The sequence below is a fragment of the Amphibalanus amphitrite genome, unplaced genomic scaffold (genome assembly GCF_019059575.1).
Source record: "Amphibalanus amphitrite isolate SeventyFive unplaced genomic scaffold, NRLGWU_Aamphi_draft 000844F_arrow, whole genome shotgun sequence".
Classification (NCBI taxonomy): Eukaryota; Metazoa; Arthropoda; class Thecostraca; order Balanomorpha; family Balanidae; genus Amphibalanus; species Amphibalanus amphitrite.
The window spans coordinates 157170-183986 of NW_024882338.1; the positions used below are offsets into that span (position 1 = coordinate 157170).

The 26817-nt window shown below is 50.0% G+C and overlaps 2 protein-coding genes across 2 annotated transcripts; both read left to right on the top strand.

Moving 5' to 3' along the window:
- Positions 1 to 2423: 2423 nt before the first annotated feature.
- Positions 2424 to 6195, top strand: LOC122367002 (52 kDa repressor of the inhibitor of the protein kinase-like). The gene is made up of 2 exons (XM_043339736.1): positions 2424 to 2843; positions 3452 to 6195. The coding sequence occupies exon 2, from the start codon at positions 4206 to 4208 to the stop codon at positions 5682 to 5684; it is 1479 nt and encodes a 492-aa protein (XP_043195671.1). The 5' UTR covers positions 2424 to 2843; positions 3452 to 4205; the 3' UTR covers positions 5685 to 6195.
- An 830-nt stretch (positions 6196 to 7025) lies between these two features.
- Positions 7026 to 25995, top strand: LOC122367003 (H/ACA ribonucleoprotein complex subunit 1-like). The gene is given in 12 exon segments (XM_043339737.1): positions 7026 to 7162; positions 8068 to 8125; positions 8355 to 8378; positions 8744 to 8761; positions 10923 to 10987; positions 20283 to 20405; positions 22021 to 22106; positions 23336 to 23405; positions 23407 to 23463; positions 23465 to 23501; positions 25231 to 25287; positions 25336 to 25995. Coding segments are annotated over 11 exon segments (612 nt in total). The 5' UTR covers positions 7026 to 7162; positions 8068 to 8094; the 3' UTR covers positions 25380 to 25995.
- Positions 25996 to 26817: the final 822 nt, after the last annotated feature.

Consider the following 26817-nt stretch of genomic DNA (forward strand, 5'->3'; position numbering starts at 1 on the left):
GTGGCCGCCCCGGCATCTACCATGAGCCGGCGGCGCCGTTTCGGGTTGTCTCGGGAAGGGGGTGCAAATTGCACGTGCAGCCGCCATTGGTTTAACGTTACGAAATGGGCCAAAACGGTTTTTCTCGATTTGCTCAAAATCGGCTCGATAGATTTTCTTTGTTTTTTGAGTGCCGGTAGTCGGTCATGGAGTGCGTTCGCCAATGTTGATCGCTTGAAATATAATTAACTTTTTTGCACGTGGCACGCGCCCAAATTTTCACGTGTTAAGTCAATGGGATTTCTTGAAAAAAATTACTAAAATCGATTTTGCTCAAAATTCCCACGTTAGATTTTGAAAATGTTACAGTATGATATGCACCCACATGTCGCCTACCACGTGGCATAGGCCATATATGGGGCGATTGAAATGCACGTGCACGCCCCGCACTTGTTTGAGTGGACCACCCCAATGAAAAGTTGACCACTGCTGGTATGATGGCCTGTGCCGCGCAAACAATGCGTGCCAGCGGCACCAATCGAGGGCAGTCGTCAAGGGGATGCTCCAGGCTAGTTGCACACCTCATCACGTGGTGCACGTGTTTTCGCACGTGCGCCACGTGGGTGTAGCATTTTGGGGTAGGTAGCCATTGGTGCATAATTACGCTCAGGTGATAACCTCAATGCATGGGTTTGAGCCAGAGCTCCAAGTCGGTTGCGACAATGACCAATGGTGTTGGGTCTACCACGTGTCAAGCACGTGGCCGCCCGGGGTTCCCCATTCCGGAGATTTTGTGACGGATAGTGAGGTAAGCCCTAATTTAAAGATTGGCCAAGTTTGACCGGCCGCTGGGAGACAATGGTGGCGCACCCGAAAGTCTACCCATGAGCACTGACGACCCCTTTCATATGGTACAAAAGGGTGGTCGCTTTATGTCTTTAGGCCACACGTGGCACGTGGCACCCCACCTCGAGTGACCACGTGCACTCTCAATGTAAGGCGTTTTGGCCATAACTTTGCCATTTATGGGCCGATTTCGACGAAACTTGCAACATTGATGCATTAAAATGACCTGCGCCACATACGGTGCAACGAATGCAATTATCTGATGTGCGCCGTTTTAGTCTCTATTGCGTCATTTTAGCTATACAGTGGCTAAAGTTGAGGAATAGGTATTACGCGTATTTATTTCGACGAGCCGGTTTCGTCGAAACTTGCAACGGTAGTGCACAAAACTATGCTGAGCCACATATGAAGCGAGCCATAAAATAGGCTGTTGTGCGCCATTTTTGCCTCAACTGCGCCATTAAGTGCCTTAACAGGCTAGAATCTTTAATCAGTTTCATGTATTAATAAATTACTGTGAGGTACGCATATACATACATGTAACGCCTCGCGTCACTTTGGTCTTAATGCATTGGTGTTCCGGGCATGGGTTTTGCGCTTTTTTGCGGTGTTCGCGCTTTGCGGCGGGCGGGCGTTTTTTTGCAGTGTTTGTGCCTACTGCCTAGCGGCGGGCGGGCGGTTGATGCGGGTGCTTTTGCGCCCTTTTTGATGTTAGGTTTGTTTTCTGTTTGCGGCGGCCGGGCGTTCTTTTGCGGTGTTTGCGTTTGGTGGCGGCCGGGCGATTTTTAGGCGTTTTCGGTAGGTGGTTAGCGGGCGTGCGATGCGGGCGGTTTATTTTTTGCGGCGTTTTTGCGTTTTTTGCGGCGGTCGTTGGCGTTGGCGTTTCGGGCGTGCGTTTTGCGCGTTTTGCGGTGTTTGCGTTTTGCGGCGGGCGGGCGTTTTGTGCTTTTTGCAGTGTTTGTATTTGGCGGCGGGCGATGCGGGTGGTTTTCTTTTTTGCGTCGTTTGCGGCGTTCAATTTGTTTTCGGTTGGCGGTGGTTGGGCGCTTTTAGGCGTTTTCGGTTGGCGGTTAGCGTGCGTGCGATGCGGGTGGTTTTATTTTTTAGCGGCGTTTTTGCGTTTTTTTGCGGTTGGCGGCGGGCGGGCGTTTGTTTTTTTTTGCGACATTTGCGTTGGCGTTTCGGGCGTGCGTTTTGCGCGTTTTGCGGTGTTTGCGGTTTGCGGCGGGCGGGCGTTTTTTCACAATTCAAAGTCCCAACCTTCGGGCCGCAGCGTATATTGGATAGCTTGATTGGCTACCTGTGTTACCTAACTTACCTGTCCGCTATCGTCACAATTCACAAACGGCTGTTTGAGCTAATTATTGTCTACTGATCGCCAACTCTCCCTGGCAGATCCTCTCCCGTCCTGTTCGGGGTCGGCTGCTGCCACCAGACAGCCGCATCCGCCAGTCCCAGCGGCCGGTGTGCAGAGGCCGACGAGCGGCGCCGCTGCAGACATCGATGACCGGGACTCCGGGAACGTTCAGTATATTGGATAGCTTGATTGGCTACCTGTGTTACCTAACTTACCTGTCCGCTATCGCCACAATTCACAAACGGCTGTTTGAGCTAATTACTTATCGCCGACTCTCCTTGGCAGATCCTCTCCCGTCCTGTTCGGGGTCGGCTGCTGCCACCCGACAGCCGCATCCGCCAGTCCCAGCGGCCGGTGTGCAGAGGCCGACGAGCGGCGCCGCTGCAGACATCGATGACCGGGACTCCGGGAACGGTCAGTATATTGGATAGCTTGATTGGCTACCTGTGTTACCTAACTTACCTGTCCGCTATCGCCACAACTCACAAACGGCTGTTTGAGCTAATTACTGATCGCCGACTCTCCCTGGCAGATCCTCTCCCGTCCTGTTCGGGGTCGGCTGCTGCCACCCGACAGCCGCATCCGCCAGTCCCAGCGGCCGGTGTGCAGAGGCCGACGAGCGGCGCCGCTGCAGACATCGATGACCGGGACTCCGGGAACGGTCAGTATATTGGATAGCTTGATTGGCTACCTGTGTTACCTAACTTACCTGTCCGCTATCGTCACAATTCACAAACGGCTGTTTGAGTATCGAATGCGCTTTTCCGTGGCGCTCAAACTGTAATGGTTCCCGAGTCACGCGCCGATTCGTCAAAAGCTGTTCAACTGGGCAAAATTTGACCTTCGATGATCTCTGGTGACCTGATCTTTGACCTGAACCAAAAAATGACCGAAGATTTTTCTTCATTATTTTTGACGCTCTTTCGAATTTCTACCGCGTGTCGCTACGTGGCTCAGGAGCCGAGTTCGACGGGGGGGAAGCTTGAAAACGCCCCTCCCCCTTCCCTAGCACGGCATGGAAAACTCAGACCAGTAGCACGCGCGGGTTAACATTATATGTACATGATATGCACGATGTCGTCACTAATCGCGTTTAATGTTGAAGTGGGCGAACATTTCCGGTTTCCTTTCAATTGGGGATAGTTCATTACGCCATGTCCCAGCCAGTCGAACGAGTACGTTACTTTCACTTTGGTCTTGCGTCCTTCAATTACGGTACTGCAAACTTCTGTGTCCTTTTCCTCTACATCCTACCTTCCTTTCTTTCAGCGCCTGGATCCTGCAATGCTGTCGCATCCTCTGTGCATCCGGATGACATTGGCAACTACGTCTGCGCGAAACAGCTCCCGTTGGAGGAGAGAAGACGACTTCTGAAAGACCCATGGACTCCGCCGCCATCATACCGATTCCCAGTGGTTCCTGATGCTGGCGGTAAAAATCGGAAGTTCCAGCGAGATCACATCGCTGAGTTTCCCTGGCTCACTTACAGTGCTGTGCCGGGACTTGAAGGCGGCTTTTGTCGATACTGTGTGCTGATGGGGAGGCAAATCAGCGGGAGGGCTTCAGGAGACCAGGCGCTGAGAAGTTTCGTCACTGAGCCATTCAAGCGGTTCAAAGACGCAAAACGGCATCTGCGTCAGCACCAAACCACGGAGTATCATGCAGACGCGGTCACAATGGTTGAAGAAGTCCTGATGGGAAGAATGGGCATCGACGAGCTGGTGGATGGACAGAGGAGAGAAGAAAGAAGGAAGCGGGAACAGCAAGAAGCAGACTACAAGAAAAGACTTCTGCCGGTGATCCAGACTGTGCTGCTCTGCGGTGCTCAAGAGTTGGCACTGCGAGGCCATCGTGACGACGGTCCGCTGGACCTTGATGCCGTTCCGAAAAGAGGAGAAGGAAACTTCAAAGCCTTGCTAAGGTATCGGGCGCAAGGGGACAGGCTGCTAGAAGATAGCATTAGAACAGCCCCGAAGAACATGCAGCTAACGAGCTGGAACGTGCAAAATCAGATTATCCTTGTATGCGGACAGATGATCAAGGAGAACATCGTGGAAAAGATAAAAAAGCAAGCATGTACACGATCATCGCCGATGAGACGACCGACCGAAACAAACGGGGACAGCTCGCTCTCGTTCTTCGGTACGTAGCTGAAGATGGAACGGTGCGAGAGGATATGGTGGCTCTGCTGAACCCTGAGAAGACGACTGGAGAAGCGCTCTCGAAGATGATCATCGACGCCCTACAAAAACTGGACCTATCACTAGATGGCGTGAGGGGTCAGGGCTATGACGGCGGTGGAAACATGAGCGGGCGAATTAGCGGTGCTCAGTCCCGAATCAGGACTCTTCAGCCGTTGGCCGTGTACACTCACTGCGCCTCTCACCGGCTAAACCTTGCGCTAGGTCGGGCACTAACTGTCCCAGGGGTGCGCAACATGCTGGGTGTCGTGTCCGTCGCTTCCAACTTTTTCAACGACTCCGCGGCTCGAGTGCAGCTTCTGGAGGAAAAAGTGGAACAGTTGGGCGAGGAGCAAAAGAAAAAGAGACTGAAGGCGCTGTGCCGAACTCGATGGGTGGAGCAGCACGAGTCCCTGCTGACCTTCGAACAGCTGCTAGTTCCCATCGTCGCAGCACTCGAACACGTTGAGCGGGAGGGAAGCAGCGACGCAGCTCAAAAAGCGTCCGGACATCTGGCAGCGATCACCCGCTTCGACTTCCTAATCTGTCTTGAGATGGCTGTGCTCCTCTTCGGCATCACACTGGGTCTGTCGATCTGCCTCCAAAATCCCCAGCAGTCACTGAGTGATGCCATGCAAAAAATCAACGAAGTCCAGCAGGCAGTGCAAGACGCAAGAGAAGAGTTCCCAGCTGTGATGAAAAAGGCTGCTGCACTGGCTGACAAGCTGGACATACCAGTCATCGCTCCGAGAGGCTCGTCTCGACAAGTGCACCGACCTAACAGCTCCGTGTCATCAGATCCAGAGACGAACTACCGGATCAACGTGTTCAACCCTTTCATCGACCAAATGATCAAGGAGCTGAAGGAGCGCTTCCCGGAAGATCATCCTGGCCTGCAACTGGAGGGAGTCCTTCCAGCACGCATAGGGACCGCTGACCTCTCCGCAGTTGTCGAGTGTGCTGAAGCGTACCACAAAGATCTGCCGAGCCCAGTCAACCTCCGGTCGGAACTTGTGCTTTGGCGTGCCATGGTAGCATCAGCAACCAACCGCCCACAGACTGTGGGAGACGCATTCCGGATGGCGGGCTCACTTCCGAACGTCAAGACACTGCTTCAAATCCTCATGACCCTCCCCGTCACAAGCTGTTCTGCAGAACGAAGTTTCTCGACACTGAAGCGTGTTGAGACTGAACAGCGGACAACAATGGGAGAGAGCCGGTTGGAGAGCCTCATTCTGATGAGTGCACACGGCGTGGCCTCGCTGAATCCGTCCATGGTAGCAGACCGCTTCATGAAGACGCGCCCCCGGCGCTCAGTTTGATTGAGTCCAGCTCTCTCAGAGGTGCTGTCGACTGGTCGCACCGGTGAGTGTTCAGTGAGGCTTCAGGAATATATCTGTTGACTATTACCTTTTGCCTCTCAAAGATGACATGTTGCCACAGGCACAGGTGACGACACGACGTCAATGCAAACAAAAGCATGCAAATCTCAAAGGTAATGAGATTTGTTCATTGAGCTTTGTGTACTTATCTACTGATGGGATAGGGTGAGTTCTATTCTGGGTAGAGCGCTTAGTCGTTACGTAACGTTTTAGGGCGTTAAGAGGGTTACCAGAAGGCCTTCCAGCACGACAACGTTTGCTGGCTATTGAGTCATATGCTTACAGAGCCAATGAGTTTAACTATTTAGTGAGATCGCTAAGAACGTCACCTATCATACAAACAGCCGTCACAAAGTTAGCGAAATGGAGGCCCCCTCGCTAGACAGAGGCCCCCCGGCAACCGGAATACGGAGGCCCCTGTTCGCCCGGGCCCCCTCCCCTGGAAAATCCTGGGTGCGCGCCTGGCTCTGTCCTTGTGAGTCCTTCCTATCAGAAGGTTCGGACTAAATTTTTTCTAAACATTAGGTCACCGATGTGAAAACTTTGAGATATACGAATTGTTCATACTGATTTCCTCATGCAAAAGCTCGAGTTTCAAACTTCAATTCTGGGATAAAACTGTAGGAATGACAGAGTCACAAAGTTTTTTGGAGGCATGGCTACTTTACTTTACCTGGTGACCTGACCTTAGGTGACCTGGTGTCAAAATTTTCACACATGATGCGAAATTGAGGTATCATAAGCCATACCAAATTTCGCGGCGGTGCGCGCCGCGGTTTTTCTTACACGCGCAAAAAAAAAACTGGCGGGTGTGGCCAGAAACACCCCCTCCCCCCCCCCCCCACTTGGGCGAAGGCTGATCCTGAAATATAATATTTGGTCTTCGCGGCCCTCCATGTGGTCCCCAGTAACTTCAGAATCGTGGTTACGCGCCTGCTTATTCTCCATATCAAAATCGTACCCTATTCCAGGGCGCCACTCCACAACCGGCACCACCGAGCCTGCGTGTGTTTTGTATTTTGCATTGGGCAATGGTCTCAGTTTGATGATGAAATCAGTGACATTAAATAAACTCTTAGCGTATGGAATCTCAAATTTTATTTTGAAAAAAAAAAACAAAATTTAGTCATGTCGGTCATACTGTCATATCGTCAGTCATGATAAAACGTTGATAAATGCGTAATTTACTTGATTGAAAAATACGTGAATTATACTGGTTTTATTTAGTGGTTGGTTTCATTATCATTAAATCGCACGCCAGCGCAGTTCAGACATTTGTGGCGCGTAACACCAGCGTGCTCGTTTCTTGATATCGCTGAACTCTATCTTGATATTTTTAATTTGCATATTTCAATTAGAGGTCCATTACGAATACACTAGATACGAATTTTGACTTGGTATTTATTCCAACGGCATTGGTGAGCGTCTTATGCATGGGACCATTTGTTTATTGCTAGTGTTTTCTGATCTTTTTCAATGGGGTGTGTGAGGAAAACTCAACAGGTTCATTTAAATTTCAGTCTCAGTCTTGCAAGCAAGGCCATATATAGAGCTTGCAAGTCTGCTCTCATAAACCCAAATGCATCAATGATCAAGGCTGGAGAGCAGTCCATTTCTGTTAATTGTTAGAAGCGATGAAAGCTTGTTTTATATATCCTCGGATAAAGATACCCTACAAAGAATACTTAAGTAGGCTCATTCATTACCCATCGGTTCATCTGTTCGGTTTGGGACAGGTTGATAATGTTTTTGCACAGGCCTCTCTAAAATGTCTTGGATGGGCTGCTGGTAAAAGTATACATTAAGTCCGAGTGACTGTTAAAAGATAAAGTTTTCATATTCTTACATTATTTGACTTCCTGAATCCAAAAATGATACTTATATGTCCTGGAAAAAAGAAAAACATAATCAAACCTGACCTAACCTTACCTATTTACCTACTACCTACCTACCAACCTACAACCTACAAACCTACAACCTTACCTAACCTAACCTAAAACCTAAAACCTACAAACCTACAACCTAACCTAACCTAAAACCTAAAATTTTTGCTGTTACATATTTGTATCAGCAGCGTCACAATTATCCACTCGGACCTAATATATACTAATACCGGGCTGCTTAGTGCTCGTGCTAAGATATTTTTGTTTTATTAAAGACTTTTTTAGTGCATTCTTGGGTGTGCAGTACCTCAGTTGAGATGATGCTCTAGGTGTTTGACATATAAAACGGAATGCGGAAGCAGTCCTTCACAGATTGAAATGATCAGTCTTCTCCCATGAAGCTATGGTATTTCGTCTTGAGTTTGTTTTATTTGTTTCAGCCTCAATAACAGACACAGAAGTACACAATGGGCTACGGAGATAGGGGAGGAGGAAGAGGTGAGTGATTGGCCATTATTTACTGGATTTTTAATGGTCTTGTAAAGAGTTTGTTTCAGCTTTGAAGTCCAGACATTTGCAGGAGTTAGGATTGAAGTTTTATTCATTCAGTGGGGATTTGATGAAGATGCCTTGCTGGAATGTCAACCCCTTTTTCATAATGCCACCAATGTCTGCAGTTATGTTGTGGTTTCATCAAGCTGACCTGTTTGGTTTTTCTTTGCTCCAGGTGGCTTTGGAGGCAGAGGGAGAGGTAAGTGTCAAAACAGACTGATTTGAAGCTAATGCTGGGCTATACTTGCGTAATGCGTACCTCTATGGGAAATTTTAACTTATGTATGCCACTGACACCCAAACATTTTTGAGGTCTCTTACTTAAAAACTGGTTATTCGAGTCTAATTGAAAACTGGTATGCTAGAGAGTGGATAACCAGAGCCTCATGTGTTTATAAACAGCTTAACATGAGAACATTTTAATTATGCATTAATTAATCCTCCTTTGGTAAACCCAGCCCACTGATTTTGTGTTCAAATAGGACCCTTAGTGGACCAGGCAGTATATTCTTTATACCTCTGTGGTGGTTTTGTTCCCTGACGTCCTTTTTCCATTTGTTGCAGGTTTTGGGGGTGACAGAGGTGAGATGACCAACTCGTGCCCGGCTGTTTCATGGAGACATTGAATGAGGGGCTGAAATTGTGGCCTTGTTAAATAACTTTTACTGTGCACGACATGTGTTAAATATTTTTTTCCTTAAATCCTTGAGGCATTTCGCTTAATTGCATTAAAACTTTGTCATTTTTGATTTTATTTTACATTTTTCTCACTGGGGTATTGGGTAGCTTTGGCTTCTCCTTTAACATTCATTCATTGTCACATTTAGCTAGTGTAGGGTAGGCATGACTGCATTGTTTTACAATTCGCTTTACCTTCGCTCCCTTACCTTTACCTTTACCTTCGCTCCCCACTCGCCTACCGAGGGTGGGTGCGTGTTCGTTTGCCCTGCACCCTATCAGCCTGAATGCTCTGCACCGCATCGTGTCAAGCATGCGAAACTCCCCGGCTCGTGGTGCGGACGGTCTTTGTATCCGCATCCTGAAGCTCTCCTTTAACTCCATAGGTCACGTTCTTTTATTCCTCGTCAACTCCTGCATCACATCCAACGAAATCCCTGCCTCCTGGAAACATTCCCTCGTGTACCCCATTCACAAAACCGGTGATCCTAACAATCCTTCAAACTTCCGTCCCATCTCCATCGTCCCAGTCATCGCCAAAATAGTGGAGAGGGCGGTCCAGCGCCAACTCTACTATTACCTATCATCCAACCATCTCCTTTCCCCCACCCAGCACGGCTTCCGCCCGCGGCACTCTACGGAGACGGCGCTCACCCTCATCAGTGATCACTTGCTTTCGGCGATCGATTCCGGTAAAATCTCTCTCCTCTGTTTGATCGACCTCAGTAAATGCTTCGATGTAATTAACCATGGGAAACTTTTGGAAAAACTTCGGACTCTAAATATCGACATCTCATGGTTTCAAAATTACTTGCACGGTCACACACAGAGTGTCAGCTTCACTGGCTCTGATGGCAAGGTGAAAACTTCCACTCCACGTCCCATAAATCAAGGAGTTTTTCAAGGTTCTTCTCTCGGACCGATCCTTTTCTGCGCGTTTGCAAATGACCTGAGTCTTCATGCGGCGGATGCACTCGTCGTGCAATACGCCGATGATACTCAGTTCATGGTTTCGGAACCAAAATCTGCTCTTTCAACACTTATCGTTCGCATGGAATCCGCTCTTGCCTCACTTGGAGATTATTTTCTTAGCAACGGTTTAAAAGTTAACGTAACCAAGTTTGAACTTCTTACCATTGGCTCACGACAAAATCTGCGCTCACTCCCAAAATTCACTGTCAAGTTTCGCGACACCTCCCTGACCCCTCGTCCTGAGGCGCGAAACTTGGGAGTTATCTTTGACCAACAACTGACCTGGGACGCTCACGTGTCTGCCGTCTCCCGAAAGTGCTGCGGTATCCTTGTCAGCCTTTCCCACATACGTCACTACCTCCCGCCTGAAATCCTTCCTCAAACCATCACATCCCTAGTGTTCTCGCACATCCGCTACTGCCTTGTCGTGTACGGTTCTGGCGCAGCCGGAAACCTGCACCGCCTTCAAAAACTCATCAACTTTGCGGCTCGAATTGTTTCCGGAAAACGTAAATTCGACCACGTTTCAAGTGTGCGGGAGGCGCTGGGATGGTTTGACGCTCCTGACCTCTTCCTTTTCCAGACCCTCTGCCTTCTCCACAAAGTCCGCCGCACCAGTGGGTCGGAGAGTCTTGCCGACCTTTTTACCACAAACCGCGACATTCCCGATCGTTTGCGACACACCAGACAGGACAATCTTTTATCTCTACCAAGAGTCAGAACGGAAACCGGGAAGAGGCGTTTCGCGTACCGCGCAGTTCTGGAAATGAACAGACTTCCATACGACTGCGAGAATATGTCAGTCGGGAAGTTTAAGAGACAGCTGCAGCGGCGGCTCCTCTCTCAGGTCACTTGAAGCTGATTTTAGTAGGAATAGGCGCGTATGTATGTTTTTGTTTTTTATTTGTATGTGTCGCGTTTTACCCTCGCTTTATGTACCTCATATGACTAAGAACTGTAAAAACCACATCCGTGTGGATAGTTCGTGCCTTTACAAATACAAAAATAGTCCTAGATATTACAGTTCAGACACGACGTTATGTCACTCCGTCGTCATGACGACAGGCGTGTGACGTCACTATGTCGTTTCCAGGCCGCGGCGGTCGGGGTGGACGCGGCGGCGGCCGGGGCGGCTTCAACCAGGGCCCGCCAGAGGAGGTGAGATGGCACGCTTGACGTTAGCCCAGGTTAGGTGAGCCAGGTTATAATAGCTTGGTCTGATAGTTCGCTGGCATGTAAGCGATGTATTTCGGGGACAAGGTGTATAGTAAAATGCAGCTGTTGTTGTTGTTGTTGTTGTTGTTCCCTCCGGCCCCCCACTAGGGGGGCGTAGCCAGACGGCTCAGTTGGGCTCGAAAGTCGGCGGCTAAAGCCGCCACCACGCCGTCGTCCTGTAGGTCGGTCATCGTAGGGTGGATCGTGCCCACTCGTGCCAGGCGGCGTCCCGCCAGCGCCGGGCAGCGCAGCAGGACGTGCCGCGGGGTGTCGGCCTCCTCTCGGCACACACGGCACAGCGCGGCCGGGCACCTCACGGAGCCACACTGCTCGCATTCGGGCGTCGGTCGGCGGCCGATGCGGTGGAGGTACTGCTCCGAGCAGGACCAGTGGCCGGCTCGGAGCTGGTGGACGTCAATCGCAGAGCAGCGGTCTTCGCCCTCCACCGGGCCCGGCAGGCGGGAGCCCCAGATCTCCTTGTGCCACCCGTCCGGCCAGGCCTCCCTCCACCTTGCAGAAGCTGAGCGGGCGGCCGCTCTGGTCACTGTGGTGACATCTATAGGTGTGTCCTCTTGTGGCAGGGCACTGGCCTCCTTGGCGAGGCCGTCCGCTCTTTCGTTCAGCGGCAGCCCACAGTGCGCCGGCACCCATTGCAGCTGGATGGGCTGGCCGGTCGCACTGATGCCTTGTAGCGCCTTCCAGATGTCGGCTGCTACCGGCGTCCGCTGGGCCGCTGGACCGCTCTTGAGGAGAGCCAGTGCCGCTTTTGAGTCGAGACAGATGATGATCGGGCGCGTCGTATCCCGGTCTGGTGTCGAAGTCAGATCTTCCAGCGCGGCCCTCAGCGCGAACAGCTCTGCTCGCGTACTTGAGCAGAGGCGGCCAGCGGCGACACGGACCTCTCTTGTGGCACCGTGGGGGGCCACGATCAGCGCTCCTCCTCCACCGCGGTGCACTCCTTCCTCGGCAGAGCCATCCGACCAGATCCAGGTGGCGTCCGCCGGGAACGACTCCAACCGCTCCTCCGCCGCCCTTCTCAGCTCCGGCGGGCGGTCCCTGGAGCCGTCGGGGCCCACATCCAGGTGGAAGGACACCTCTCCGCCGTCCTGCCATGGCGGGGCGGAGACATGGAGCCGCTCCTCGATGGTGAGGGGCTCGCCCCCCGGCGACAGGCGGGCGAACATCTCACTTGTGTTCGCCCGCACAAACAAAATGCAGCTTGTGGGTAGAGCCCGACAGTTTTTTTCCAGATATAGCTTTGTCATATATGGGATGGCATAACTAAAGATAAAATCGTTTGCTTTTATCAGTGGTCATCGCGATGAGTTCTCGCCGTATGTAGTATGTACGCCTCAGCTCGCATGTATCCCCTCTCGCGCGACATCTATAGCGAGGTTGTTGAAGTAGTAGTTCGGGTGAGGGCGCCAGCTGTCAATGGAGTCTTCGCCTGATAAGCTAGCCGGATGGAGGTGCGATGTGTAGAGTATGGCAAATGGTGATTGTTTCAGTATGCCATTTTACCATCATTTTTATCATTACCGAACATGGCATCCGTCTAAATCCGCTTTTTCTAGCGAATTGGTTCATTTGATTGACTTGGTCTTTTTGGCAATTAACCCTGTCACCTAAATTTCGATTCTGAACTGAAATTATTTGTAAAGCTCCAACCAAATTAGTCGATTATGGTCCGATCACCGATGGTCGGATCTTTGAGCACTTGCGAGCCCATTGATTAGTATTTTCATATATCGAGGATCAGCAAAGGTCACGGGAGCAACGACCCCGGTTTTCACACTTTGTCTCTGAAGCCTGCTAAACTGGCACTATGACGTCAACTCTGCTCGGCCGAGCCTCCGCTCAGAAGCCGCTACGCTCCTTTGAAATATCGGCCGCATCATGCAGCTGTGACCTGGCTTCATCTCCTTCATCAAAGGTCAAAGGTCAAATATTTGAGCGTGACCTCATCAACCTTATCCCTCCCCCCCCCCCCCCACGGGAGGGTAATGCACTTATACTCAGCACACCAAGCGGCTGTGACCTCTGACCTTAAGCCGTCATCTCGGCACCTTTGTGACGTTGTTTGTTTTTTGTCAGCTGCTGGTCTTGGTTGCCATGGCGACACTGACCGAGTCGGTACGGCGATATCGTTCGCCGTCAGGTGCTGGGAAGAGTGGGGGGAGGGGGTTTTGAGACGAATCATGACAGGGATCATGGCACTGAGATCATAGCAAGGATTTTGGGGAGTCTGATCGATAGAGTGCCTTGAGCGTGGTTTTGAAACGATGTAATGTGTGGCGGTGTTCATAAGGTCGGCAGTTTTTACTAGTGTGAAATGAGACCATCGTTTTATCGCTCTGTAATGCATACTATAAATGAACTACGTTTTATTATAGTAGCAACATGTTAACTGTAGTGGTACCGTCGTTTTACATTGCTTTCATAAATTACGCACCGCCTCATCTATTGCCAACTGAAACCGGTTATTGAGCGTGTTCAATCAGTGCCATTGCTCCAATGGCCATGCTGATCAAAACTGCATCAAGAGCCATTCACAGTGCTCGTTTGTTACATGTAGGCCGTTTGGTTTAAAACTTCTCGCTACCGTTATACAGCGGCATTGAAATGAGGACTGTTGCCAGCTTTGTAGCGGTCCCGAATGCGTCAAGGAAGTGCTTTCATAACTGGCGCCTGGAAACAGTGTTAGGCCTCGTCTGGTCAACGTTTCTTATACCTTATGGGTCCACGTTTGCCCCAATATATGATCTTGCGTAGGACTGTGACGAGATGGAATTGCCGTTGACCTGAAAAAGACACTGACAAAGTATCATTTGCCGTTTTCAGACGGATTTTCTACGACATGTGTAAATACGTTTGCATAATTTTATGGAGTTTTCTCCGTGATTATTTAGGCACTTACAATGTTTTATCATTGCTGTGGTAATAAAAAGGTAAATGCTACTTTATTCACGCCTGAGCCATTCACAATAACACCAAAATACTCATCCCATTTGCTCAAACAACACCATTCGTTTTTTGCCTTGACCCAAAAAAGCCCCGTCTCACCCCATTTTACTAGCAGGTCACATTTTTCTCATCATCAGCGCGCGCGATACCTATTAACCATCCCACACATACAAGAACAGCACACTCCCCCCTGATCCTATAGATCACCATATTGTGTTAGGGTTGCAGGGGCCCTCACTCTGGTCCCCCTGCGGGGAGCAGTGTCATGGTGCACATCATCGGACCCGTCTCCAGCAGAAGCCGGAACACCATGCTCGCCACCTTCAGAGCCAGACTTGTGACAGCTCAAGAAAAAAGTGAGCTCGCTCAGCTCAACTCCGTCTTATCCGCCCCCGCTCAGCTCCCGCTCAGTTTAACGCGGCTCAGCTCAGCTCACGTTCCGCTCAAACCGGCTGCGCTCCGCTCACGCTCAGCTCAGCTCAGCTCAGTTTCCGCTCAGCTCAGCTCAGCTCAGTTTCCGCTCAGCTCAGTTCAGTTTCCGCTCAGCTCAGCTCAGTTTCCGCTCAGCTCAGCTCAGCTCAGCTCAGTTTCCGCTCAGCTCAGCTCAGCTGAACTCAGTTCCCGTTCAGCTCAGCTCAGTTTCCGCTCAATTCAGCTCAGCTCAGTTTCCGCTCAGAAAAAGTGTACCGACGAAAAAATGCACGGACGAAAAAATGTACAGACGAAAAAAAAGCGATACGAAAAAAGTCGGACGAAAATCTGTGGACGAAAAATTGTCCGACGAAAATCTTCTAGACGAAAAAAAAAACGTCATGGAATCATCTCAACTAGGCGGAGTTTCACGGCCGAGAGCAGCACGCCCACGCCGCCATCCGCTCTTGGCACCCTGCCAGGAGCTGACGTTACATTTTGGGGTAGTGTTGGAACTTGCACGGTGACTATAAATAGGAACTTGGAGATAAGAGTTTGTTTATATCTCCATGGAAACCCCATTTGACACGTGTGATAGCAGCATGCTGTTATCAGTGAAACCTATAACACCACCCTGATCTCAACCAAGGCAATGTCAACACTATTAGAATTCATAGTCGGCGTGTGAATAAGGGAGCTTTTCCCATATAATGGACATCAGGTGAGAGTTCCAGTTAGCGCCTCTGCCCCATCCCACTTTCAATAGGATATGGTTGCTTAGCCCACATTCAACCAACGAAGAGGAACTTTATTTGCTAATTCCTAATTGTAAATATTTTATGCAGAGGTAAGAACCCTTATTGATAAAATTAATTTAAATAACTGCTTAAATAACAAAGTGAAGAATGCTGAATTGTACATTGCGGAGCAGAGTGTCAAGGCGAAGCATCAAAGCCTGACAGTAGGTATTCATCTTGCAGTCAGACTTGAAACTTGAGACTGGCTGTATTAGCCTGTAAATTGGCCAAGACCCTGGTCTTCCAATTTCCATGCAATATGGGTGAAAGAAATTAAGCTTGATTAGTGATTACTATTGATTTCTTTAGAGTTTTGATATTTTTAAGTGCGATCACGAAGACAGTGTAATTGCTCACTCCATAGCTAGCTCATAGCTGAAGCATCAAAGCCTGAGTTAATTTCCAAGCATGATCTGAAAAGAATTAGAACTGGATCAGCTCAGCTCAGCTAAATCAGCTCAGCTCAATCAGCTCAGCTCAGCTCGCTCAGCTCAGCTCAGCTCAATCAGCTCAGCTCAGCTCAGCTCGCTCAGCTCAGCTCAGCTCAATCAGCTCAGCTCGCTCAGCTCAGCTCAGCTCGCTCAGCTCAGCTCAGCTCAGCTCAATCAGCTCAGCTCAGCTCAGCTCAAGCTCATTCAGCTCAGCTCAGCTCAAGCTCATTCAGCTCAGCTCAGACAGCAGCTCAGCTCAATGCATTACTGAGCCGGCTCAGCTCACAGCTCAACAATTTGGCAAAATGTTGAGCCGGCTCATGAGCTGAGCGGATTTTTGAGCCGGCTCAACTGAGCTGATCACAAGTCTGTTCAGAGCCTGACCCTTGCGGAAACGCGACACCTGAGCGTGGCAAAAGCGCCAAACGAAGATCTCTGACATGACGGGAAACCCCATCAACTTCGACATTTTGACTCGACACGATCCGACTCACTGTACCGAGAGAACTCGGTACGTCACAGCGCCGACTTGGGTCCCGCACCCATACCTGGTCTCCCACACTAAAGCGGTGCTGCTCTTCAGACTCATGGTCCTCGGAAGGGTCAACATCGTTGACTCTGCATGAGTAGTTAAAGAGCTCATCTGACGGTCTGGAGCCAGGAACATCACTGCGCGGCATCACGTTGTACCTGTATACAGCCTCAGCCACCGTGCAGCCTTTTCGTGCCACAATCGTTTTATAGATCGGTGGTTTCTCTCAGATATGCCGTTTCCTGACGGAACATGCGCTGCTCGGTAACGCACAGTCACTCCCCATCTACTGGTGAATTCCAGAAACGTCACGCTTCGGAAAGAGGTATAGTTGTCCGTAAGGAGCTCTCGCGGTGCACACCTCTCCAAAAACACCGCCTCCAATTGAGCAATAACGCTGTCCGTGTCTTGCCGTCTGAGATGCCTCCAAATGGCGTTTCTGGATGGACCGCAGTCCACTAGCGTCAGATAGTGCTCACCACCAACATGACAGATATCCATACTGACTCTGTCCCAATTCTTCTCCACACTCAGCGTACCATGCTGCCATCGCTGTGGAGCTGGATCGATGGACTGGCAGGCCGGACACTGTCGCACCACCTGCTGCACCTGCTTCCGTGTTACGGATGGATCCAGTCGTCTGCAGAGGTGGAGCGTCCGTTTGATACCCGGGTGTCCGCTGGTCTCGTGCACAGCCGCTATATCTGTCTCCACCATCGCGCCTGCACACACTTCCTGATCGTTGTCTGAAGTCAGCAGCCATTTCCTTGGAACACGAGTCAAGATGTCGGCCTTGTTTTCTACCGATGGAACACTCTTCATCTGTACGGTGAGATCGTACTCGGTGATGATGTTTTTTTATCGTTTCAAGGCGCCGTCGGATGAGCAGCTCGCTTGCCGCTTTCGTTTTCAAACGCGCCTTTCCAGACAGAGCATCGCTGAGCCAATGATACACCGTCCTTGAGTCAGTGACAATAGTGAGCTGTTTCATCTTCCAAGCGACAGCCAGGTTCACGCCTCGCACGACCGCGTCAAGCTCAGCGAGGTTGATGTGTGAATCAGTGCTTTTACGGAGCCAGGAAACATCTTCTATAACATCTCCTCCGACCTCCAGAACAGCTCCTAGAGCGATTGAACTCGCATCGACCCACACGACTGCCTCGGAGCCGGTGACGTCCCATCTCCCCTGAGCTGGATCCGACGCCCTGACGCGCTTCAGAGTCTCTGAAACCATGGCACACAGCTCAGGATCAGTGATCTCAGCGTCCCAACTGGTCGTTACGGCATTAGCGCGTCTCTTCAGATACGATGCCGCCACACGTAGCCAGCCGCAGACGGGGAAGTGGCTAGTCAACCGACCGCAGATGGAAAAGACGACTCGCCTCGTCAGTTTGGTGGCAGCTCGATGTCACTCGCCTCTCTACGCCAGAGCAGGCCCTGACGCTCCCCCCAGACCTTGAGTCCCAGCACGCGGGCTCCGTCCGCGATACGTTCAGCAGGCTTGCATACTAGACCGTGCCGCTCCAGGTGAGTCTTTACCACACTAGCACTCACGATATCCTCTCTGACCAAGATGTCATCCACGTATGGATTGGTCGCACTGTCAATTTTCTTATCCCAGCTCAGAGCCATGCTCAGCACCTTCTTCATGATCAGCGGAGACACACTCATGCCGAAACCAAGTCTGGTCAAACACCACCTTCGGCCCTGCCAGACAACGGTTTGGTACGGCCATAAAGACTGGTGCACGTGCACCTGCAGGTACGCATCTCGCAAATCGAGCAGAGCCACGTCTTTTCCGCATCTGCGCCACTCTCGGATCTTCTCTCCACACACGTCTGCGTCAGCGGTGTGTGGATCTAAGTAGCCGTTCATTTCTCTGAAATCCATCACGGGCCGCACCTTCCGCTTCTCCCGCTGTATCACGGCCATGAGAGGAATCGTGCCCTTCACCTCACCGTGAGCCTTCTCGTTATAGGGAATGAGCCATCCCCTCATCTGCCCATCTCTGCAAAGCCTGTTCGTACTCCTGACGGGCTTCGGATGGAATGTGGTATTCCTCGGCCATGTTACTCAGCTGTTCAGGCTGCTTTCCGCCGCTCCACTTCCATGAAACTGACCACTTCCTTTTCGCTGGGTCGTATGTCACTGTGAAGTCAGCTTCTTCGGTGCTCACCGCTGAAGTTGCACAAGTCGCCTGTGCAGACTGTTCTGCCGACTCGATACCAAAGCGGACCTTGTGACGGCTGTGCACGGTAACGCCATCCATGGCTTCCACTCCATTCATTCCGAGAATGAAAGCAAAACCGAGAGGCTTCTGGGCTACAACCAATGCTTCCACAGCCACAGTGTGACCCGACTGCAGCGTTACTTCCACCAGCCCCGTGCCTTCACACAGTGGCGGATCCAGGATTTTCACTGGGGAGGGGCTGCAGGTCATAATTGGGCGCCACGCCCCGGATGGGCGCCATAGTCGCATCGTATTGGCGCTGAAATATTGGCGCCCAGTGGCCCTGACAAGAGGCGCCCAGGATCAGTATGTACAGTGACACCACACGATTGGAAATATCGGTGCGGAGCGTACTGAAACGACGTTATTCGACTGATTTTTGCATCCTAGTCCTAGTATGCGGCACTCCGATGAGTTGCGAATTGAAAATTGGCGCCACTGCGCCTTCGGCGCAGTGGCGCCAGTTTTCCTTGGGTGGGGGCTGCCAGCCCCCGCAGCCCCCCCCCCCTGGATCCGCCACTGCCTTCACACCAATGTCGCTGACCACTCACAGTCGTGACACCCACCCTGCCTTTGGCCCACTGCCGACAAACTGAGACATGGGCGATACTTTTCGTGCATCCGGTGTCCACTAACGCTTCACACTGCACACCGCTCACTTTCAGCTGGACGACTGGAAGCGCCGAATTTACCGACGGTCTGGAGAGGAGGCTGGCGCTGAATTCGCCTCTCCGCTTCCGTTTCCCGGGCACATTGCTGCTAGATGCCCGCGCCGGTTGCATCTGAAACACCTCCGGCTGTTCTGACCGCGGTAACTTCGAGTACGAACGCTTCGCTCATGTAGACAGTCTTTGGCCATGTGGTTTGCCTGACCGCATGCGTAACAGCTAATGCTAGCCGAGCTGACGTCAGTAGTCGGGTTTTTATCTGTGCGCCTCTCGCCGCAGAGCTGGAGGCGATCGCAGCTGAACCCGACTCTTCGTCCACCAGCAACGCCCGGGCCCTCTGCAGAAGTCCAATGAGTGACATATCCTCAATCCGTGCTCCAGCCCGCAGCGCCTGTCGTGTGGCCAGTGGCAGGCCTGCCACAAACGCGCACCCGAGGGCCTCGTCTGACACACCACCGAACAAACTCGCCATCCGTCGCAGCTCCGCCAAATACACATCTACTGGCTCACCACTCTGCTTCTTGCGTTCGACAAATTGTTCATATGCTTGAAACTTATCAAGTGCAAATGCGGACCGCAAAGCGTTCTTTATTTCTGCAAAGCTTCCTTTCTGTTGTGTTGTGAGCTGCTGATAAACAGCGAAGGCTCCATCTTTCAGTCGCAGGGGGACGATCCGGTGCAAATCTGTTATCCCCAGAAGCTCACACACTATCTCCAGCTTCTCCAACCATTCTGAGACCGGCTGAGTCGTACCATCAAATTCCGGAATCAGTCGAAGATCGCTCTGACCAAGGCTCGCACCCACACTACTCGTGTCTGTTTTTTCTTTTGCCCATTTTACTTTATTGGAAAGGCCGAAATAGCTTGTGGTAATAAAAAGGTAAATGCTACTTTATTCACGCCTGAGCCATTCACAATAACACCAAAATACTCATCCCATTTGCTCAAACAACACCATTCGTTTTTTGCCTTGACCCAAAAAAGCCCCGTCTCACCCCATTTTACTAGCAGGTCACATTTTTCTCATCATCAGCGCGCGCGATACCTATTAACCATCCCACACATACAAGAACAGCACAATTGCATTATTATTTCCTTGGTATCGCGGCGTTTACTGTGCGACTTCACGTTGTTCCTACCAAAGAAAGTTTGCGCATGGGTTCGAATCTCAGCGATTACCAATGTTTGTCGCTGTTCCGCTTCAGGTGCGCGAGTTCGGCACGTTCGAGTGGACCAGCCAGGACGACCTGGTGGTGAAATCCACCCTGGAGGATGTGCCCTACTTCAACGCGCCCATCTGCCTGGAAAACAAACAGATGATTGGAAAGGTGAGGAAATGGTGTAACTTTTAATATGGAGGCTGGGCGCAAGTCCGATAGTGCGTTTTTGGAAGCGAATATGGTGGAATGTAGGTCTCTTTTTATCTTTTGACATCGCCTGTCATTAGGGACTAGGCGAGAATAATTGTATAATTTGTTTAATTTAATAACGGTTCAACACTGGACTGACATTCAGGATTTCGAAGTTTATCGCTGCATTTTGACCTTTCCAAGTCTCTCACATTTATCACAACTCTTCATATGACCTCCTTGCTCTCTGAAGCGCACATGCAGTTTCTCACGACTTTGCTATTCCAGCTAGCTCACGGGCACCAATCTTCTCGACTAAGTTTCAATTAATTGACGCACTTCAGAAGTGCCCGCGGCGAATCCATGCAAAAGTTGGGCATTATGATGATCTGGCCGGCTGGCTGCTTTGCGAAGCCGGATAACCAGTGCGCTGAGTTCGCCGCAGCTGGCCGCTCCCCAGCGCCAAGTTTGCTAATATATTTGCGTGGCGGCGAGGGAAGTGCGCAGAAAGATTGGGTCAGTGGTTTCTTTTTGCATTCGTTGAACTCTGATGGCTGCTTTGTGAGGTCAAACATAATCAACAATTCGTGTATTATTTTCTTTTTTATCTGTTATCCTTATTGATGAGCTTGTCGCTGTTCACAGGACAAAAGATTTATTGTCATATATCGTACATTACCTCCAGTGACCTCAGTATTCACCTAAGCTGAAATTGAAATGACGAAAATCTTCTCAAATACTCGACGAAAGATGTCGAACGGGATTTCTGGCGTCTTTCTCTTATCTCTTAGTTATTAATATACACGATATTGATGACTAATTTAGCTCCACCCTTACCTCTGTGTAGTTTTTCGAAACTCTATCCAGGGAAATTGTTTATCCGCCGAATCACTTTTTGCGATATCAATAAGCTTTATGTTCTAAGACGTTCTCTGGTGAATTGCTGCTCTAGCCATAGTTGGGCTGGCAGTTGTGCTTTTTGTTTCATCGTTTTATGTGGGGTAGAAATAGACGAGCTCAATTTCTATTCATTCCAATAACAGCTCCACTCCCTTTGATTATTGTTTTTATTATATTCAACGGAAGTCGTAATAACGAAATAATAATGAAATAGTATACTCCGCGAAATCCTTAATGTCGCGTAGCTGAAATGCAACCAATATCATAGTCTATTATATATTACATCGTCTATATTCCCGTAAAACACCGTCTATTTCCCTGTATTGCAGGCATGTATGAGTAAAGGTTTCCGAATGGACGAGTGATTGCTGTTTTTGTTTCACATTTTGATGGATATTGGTACTTTGAGCTGTGTCGGATCTCCAATCTGATTGCTATTTCTGTGCCATATAACCTTATATGATTTGATTGCTTATATGGACTGAATCTGAAAACACATCAGCTTGAGTGATCATCTATCTCCAACGCTTGTGTGAGCTGCACACTCAAGATTGCACATTCATTGACATATTGATCCGTGCTTGGATTTGATAGCCTCATTGTTGTAATTTTTACGCGCTCTCACCGCCTCAGTTATATGTAAAAGGAATCTTCCAACCTCCCCCGTGACAAATTGTTGTTGGCGGTTTAACAGGTGGACGAAATTTTCGGCACCCTCCGTGACTACTATATCTCCGTAAAGCTGAACGATGACGTCAAGGCCAGCTCATTCACACCCAAAACAGAAGGTACGTGGTCGCCAATGGATTATTTTAACATCCGTTATATTTTTCTGTTGTGTGTATCCGCCTGTTCGGGTATGCGTTTGATTAATTCGAGTAGCGTAATTGTCATAAAGTTTTGTCTTACTCCTGCACAACATGGAAATTAACGACTTATTTTCATTCGTGTAGTTTTGTGACACGCTTATTGATTCTTTTGCATCGATTCAAAAGACACCGATACATTGGACTTGGCACATGGCGCTTACAGTCTTTCACTCGTCCGCACAGCTTACATACCCCGTAATGGTGTTTCCTTTGACACGATACACGCACTGTGCTCGTGGCGCATCGACCTCACTATAGCCGCGGTGCTATGGTGCCTTAGCTGCGCGTACATAGTCGTAGGCTGAGAGCTGTCAGTCGGCTTGCAGCTTTTGATTCGCCTCGTTATTTTGTTAACGGGACTTTTACGTTTTTTTTTGACGTTTTTGATGTAACAAGTTACATCAAATGCATCCACATTTTTTCGACTACCGTTTTTTTACCGTATTCCTATTGTTCACTTTTGTATTGCTTATTATGGTTCTTGGCTTTTCAATTACGTTATGCATACTCGAATGATTATAGCTATCGTCCAAAGCCATGTCACCCTTTCCCCCCGTTTCCTGCCTTGTTCTTATGGCGTCATTCCGTCGACATGACAACTTGGTAAAACAATCACTACTTGTGCCTCGTCATGTCGGGTAAAATGAGTTGGTAACCATGTGCGGTTCTACACAAGTGTTGTCCGGTATTGTGTGATTAGTTACTGCACTTGTGGCCTGTCGGGGGAGGAGGGGGGGGGGGGGTCTGACCATGGGTAGACCAGTGTTACGTGTTGGCATTGTGCTCATGATAGTGAAATTAAACAGATCAGAATGTTTTCGTTCTTCCGGAAGGATAGCCTTATTTCCGTTTATTTCATTATTTCATTCATTCATTTGAAAGAACGGATTTAAAGCGCAACTGCCATTGATGCACGTACCTTTATATTGCCTCCAATATATCCGGAAAACATTTCTCTCACAGTTTCTCTGACATATTTTCTTTCGCTCTATGCATTTGCCAGGGGCACTTGCAGTCATCCAATTGCATAAAAAGTGCATCAGGCACTTTAATTCCGTTTTTTTTTTTCTGACGATTTCCAGGCTATAGACAAGCGATTCATCTCTCGAATCCCCAACCCTAACCAGCTATCTCTCCCCTCCGCCAGCTGTACATCGACTCTCAGAAGATCCTGCCGCTGAGGATGTTCCTGCCGGGAGGCCAGCAGCGTGGCCGGGGGCGGCCGGGGTGGTCGCGGCGGCGGCAGGGGCGGCGGGCGGGGGCGGGCCCGGCGGCAGGGGAGGATTCGGCGGACGCGGCGGCTTCGGTGAGTTGAGTGGGGGGGGGGGGGGGGGGGAGAGATTGAGAGGGTTTGGAGTTTAAGGAGCGGTTATATGACTTATGAGGGTTTGTTGTTGGTGGTAGCTTTGAAATTCTTTTGACATGGTGTAATCTATGCTATGATTACGGGCTTAGATACATATTTTACTTCATATTTTCCAGGTTTTTCTTTCTCCTCATTCGGTTCTACATTTACTCTATCCCATGCTCTCCCTTGCTCTCCCACTCTTCCTTACTCCCAATTTACGAGACGTCTCCTAGGCTCACTAATCCAGGCAATGAATAACCAAACAGATGTGTTCCGCCGGCCTGCCCGACCGGCCGGCCAACACGATGGTCTCGGTTGTTTCGACGAGGCTGGTTTCGGTCCCTTCAGTCCGCCCGTGGTGCCTTCTTTCATAGCTTGTAACGATTCTTATAAAATGGACGACTGATCATATTTGTTTTGTAGTTCGGGTATTGTGTTAAATTTGCTGCGTACCAGTCTAGTTCTGTGAATTTTGTCTTCATTGAATTCGGTTTTCTCGGTTTGAAGCGATTTTATTTCCTTCAATCTGTTTTTTTTTATACAGGGTGACACAAAAAAACGGTCATCACCAAATTTCGAATAACTTCGGAAGTTTTATTCAGATCATCACCAAACTTCGGCCACTTAAGGTCACATCTATGTAGCATACATCCACCAAGTTTCAAGTCTTCACTACGAATACTTTTAGTACAGTGTGTGTTTTACTGACGCTCCACAATGTGCTCCAGGTGAGCGCCACGGCGCTGCAGGGCGTAGGCACACCTGCATCCGGCGGGCAAAGTTGTCGATAACCCGATGGCTGTGCACTTTTGACTTTACAGAGTGCAATGGCCTCTGGAGACAGTGCTCAGGGGGTGTGCTACCCCTGAAACGTTATTCTTATCGGGTTATCGGCAACTTTGCCCGCCGGATGCAGGTGTGCCTACGCCCTGCAGCGCCGGGGCGCTCACCTGGAGCACATTGTGGAGCGTCCGTAAAACACACACTGTACTAAAAGTTTTCGTAGTGAAGACTTGAAACTTGGTGGATGTCTGCTACATAGGTGTGACCTAAAGTGGCCGAAGTTTGGTGATGATCTGAATAAAACTTCCGAAGTTATTCGAATTTTGGTGATGATCGCTTTTTTGTGTCACCCTGTATACGCCTTCCGCTGTGGATTATCCTCTCTCTCTCTCTCTCCCTCTCTCTCTCTCTCTCTCTCTCTCTCTCTCTCTCTCTCTCTCTCTCTCTCTCTCTCTCTCTCTCTCTCTCTCTCTCCTCCCTCTCCCTCTCCCTCTCCCTCTCCCTCTCCCTCTCCCTCTCCCTCTCCCTCTCCCTCTCCCTCTCCCTCTCCCTCTCCCTCTCCCTCTCCCTCTCCCTCTCCCTCTCCCTCTCCCTCTCCCTCTCCCTCTCCCTTTCCCTCTCCCTCTCCCTCTCCCTCTCCCTCTCCCTCTCCCTCTCCCTCTCCCTCCCCCTCCCTCCCCCTCTCTCTTTCTCTCTTTCTCCCCTCCTATCGCTCCTTCGTTTTCTTCTCTTTCTTATCTGTGTCCTTCTGTGTGGCGCTGTCTGCCTTTAATCTACATACGTATCACCTCCATCTATATTTACCTGGATCTGTCCTCCATCGACCTACCCCCTCCTCCTCCCCTCCCACTGCTCAGCACCCCTCCCCCTCCCCTATCTGACTGACCTTTACGCTCGCCCTCAGGCGGCCGGGGCGGTGGCGGCGGCTTCCGTGGCGGCCGGGGCGGTTTTGGCGGCGGCGGTGACCGCGGTCGCGGTCGTGGCGGCGGTGGTTTTGGCGGCGGACGAGGAGGATTCCGCGGCAGAGGAGGCGGATTCCGCGGAGGACGGTAGGAGAGAGAGAAGAGGAGGAGTTTCTCTCAGGCAAGCGCGGGGGATGGTGGATGGAAGAAGTGGCCTTCGGTTCGGGCCATGACATTGGTCATGCGCTGGTCATGTTGGCGTTGTAAAAGCTGTATTTTTGAAATGTGAGAAGGGTGGAATGGTTTTCTAAGCTAACGTTGTTAGTTTTTGTGTGAGCTAGAGTTGACTCGTCTTTTTACTTCGATTTTCACTCGTTTTATCGGCATTTTATGGCACGTGAGCTACAAATGTTTCAGTTTCAAATCACTGTCTCGTACATCAGACAAGTTGTCTCATCTCCACGTGGGTTATCTATAGGACGTCCCCCACCCATCCAGAAGTACGGAGATATTCCATTCACAGCTCCTCATCAACACTCGTCCTCTGCCACTGCGCATGCGCACTCCACTGACCAGACAGTGCGGCGTATTGGCCGCGCTGCGTCACCTTTGTACAAAGTGCGCCGCGCTCTCGCGTGTGAGGGTTCGGTGTGTGTGAGGGATAGATGACGGAATTTGGTGTGACGCGACGCTGGTCGGGATGTGACGGTCGGATGGTCGTGACGGGTGTGTCGTGACGGCCGGAATACACGGAGAAGAGAATGGTGTTTGTGTTGTCGATGGGAGGAATAATTATGGATCGAGGGGGGAGGCCATTCCATTAGTATCCGTGGTTCCAGCTGATGTGTTACACAGTTCCTTGTCCATTGTCGACGGTGTTTTCCTTTTCGTTGTCCGGCTGCCGGTTCCTGACTCGTTAGTTCCAATATTCCTAGACTCGCTGTTACTGCAGCTGTTTCGAGCAGTTATTCCGCGTCTCCTATTCTGGCTGCGCATTTGTTACGTTTGTCAGTCCTGCTCATATTCCGTTCTCCAGATTTTCTCTGCATCCCTTTCCATTTTCACCTGTCTTTGTGCTGGCCTGCTGGTGTTCATCTCAAATGCGCGACTCGGTAGTTTCCTTTTGCGGGCTGCGTCAATCATTTCCAGTTCCTGAGGAATATGTCTCCTTTTCCCGAGGCTCGTCCACGTATTGCTGCTTTTCCACATCTCCGAAGGCTGTTTATTTTCTTGACGACTTTCGCTATCTTGTTATAATGACTCTAGATCCGGTTCCACCTATTAGGTTCACACTTCCTTTTATTTCAATGTAGATTATTTCTTTCGTTTTCATGCAAGCACAGTTCCCCCTTGTTATCGGATAATTCCCGTAATCACAAGAGCCCCGAGCTTGCGCTCAGTAAACGGATCCAAGCAGAACTACTACAAAATTTATGAAAGGCGCAAAAGGCTGATCTATGGTAATCGAAATTGAATTGGGGTTAGTCGTGACTGTTGGTCAATAAAATTTTAGCGGCTTAAGCATACAAAACACTTATTGCTACTGGATGATATCGGCCAGCTTTTATTTTGTTTTACCCAACAAGCAT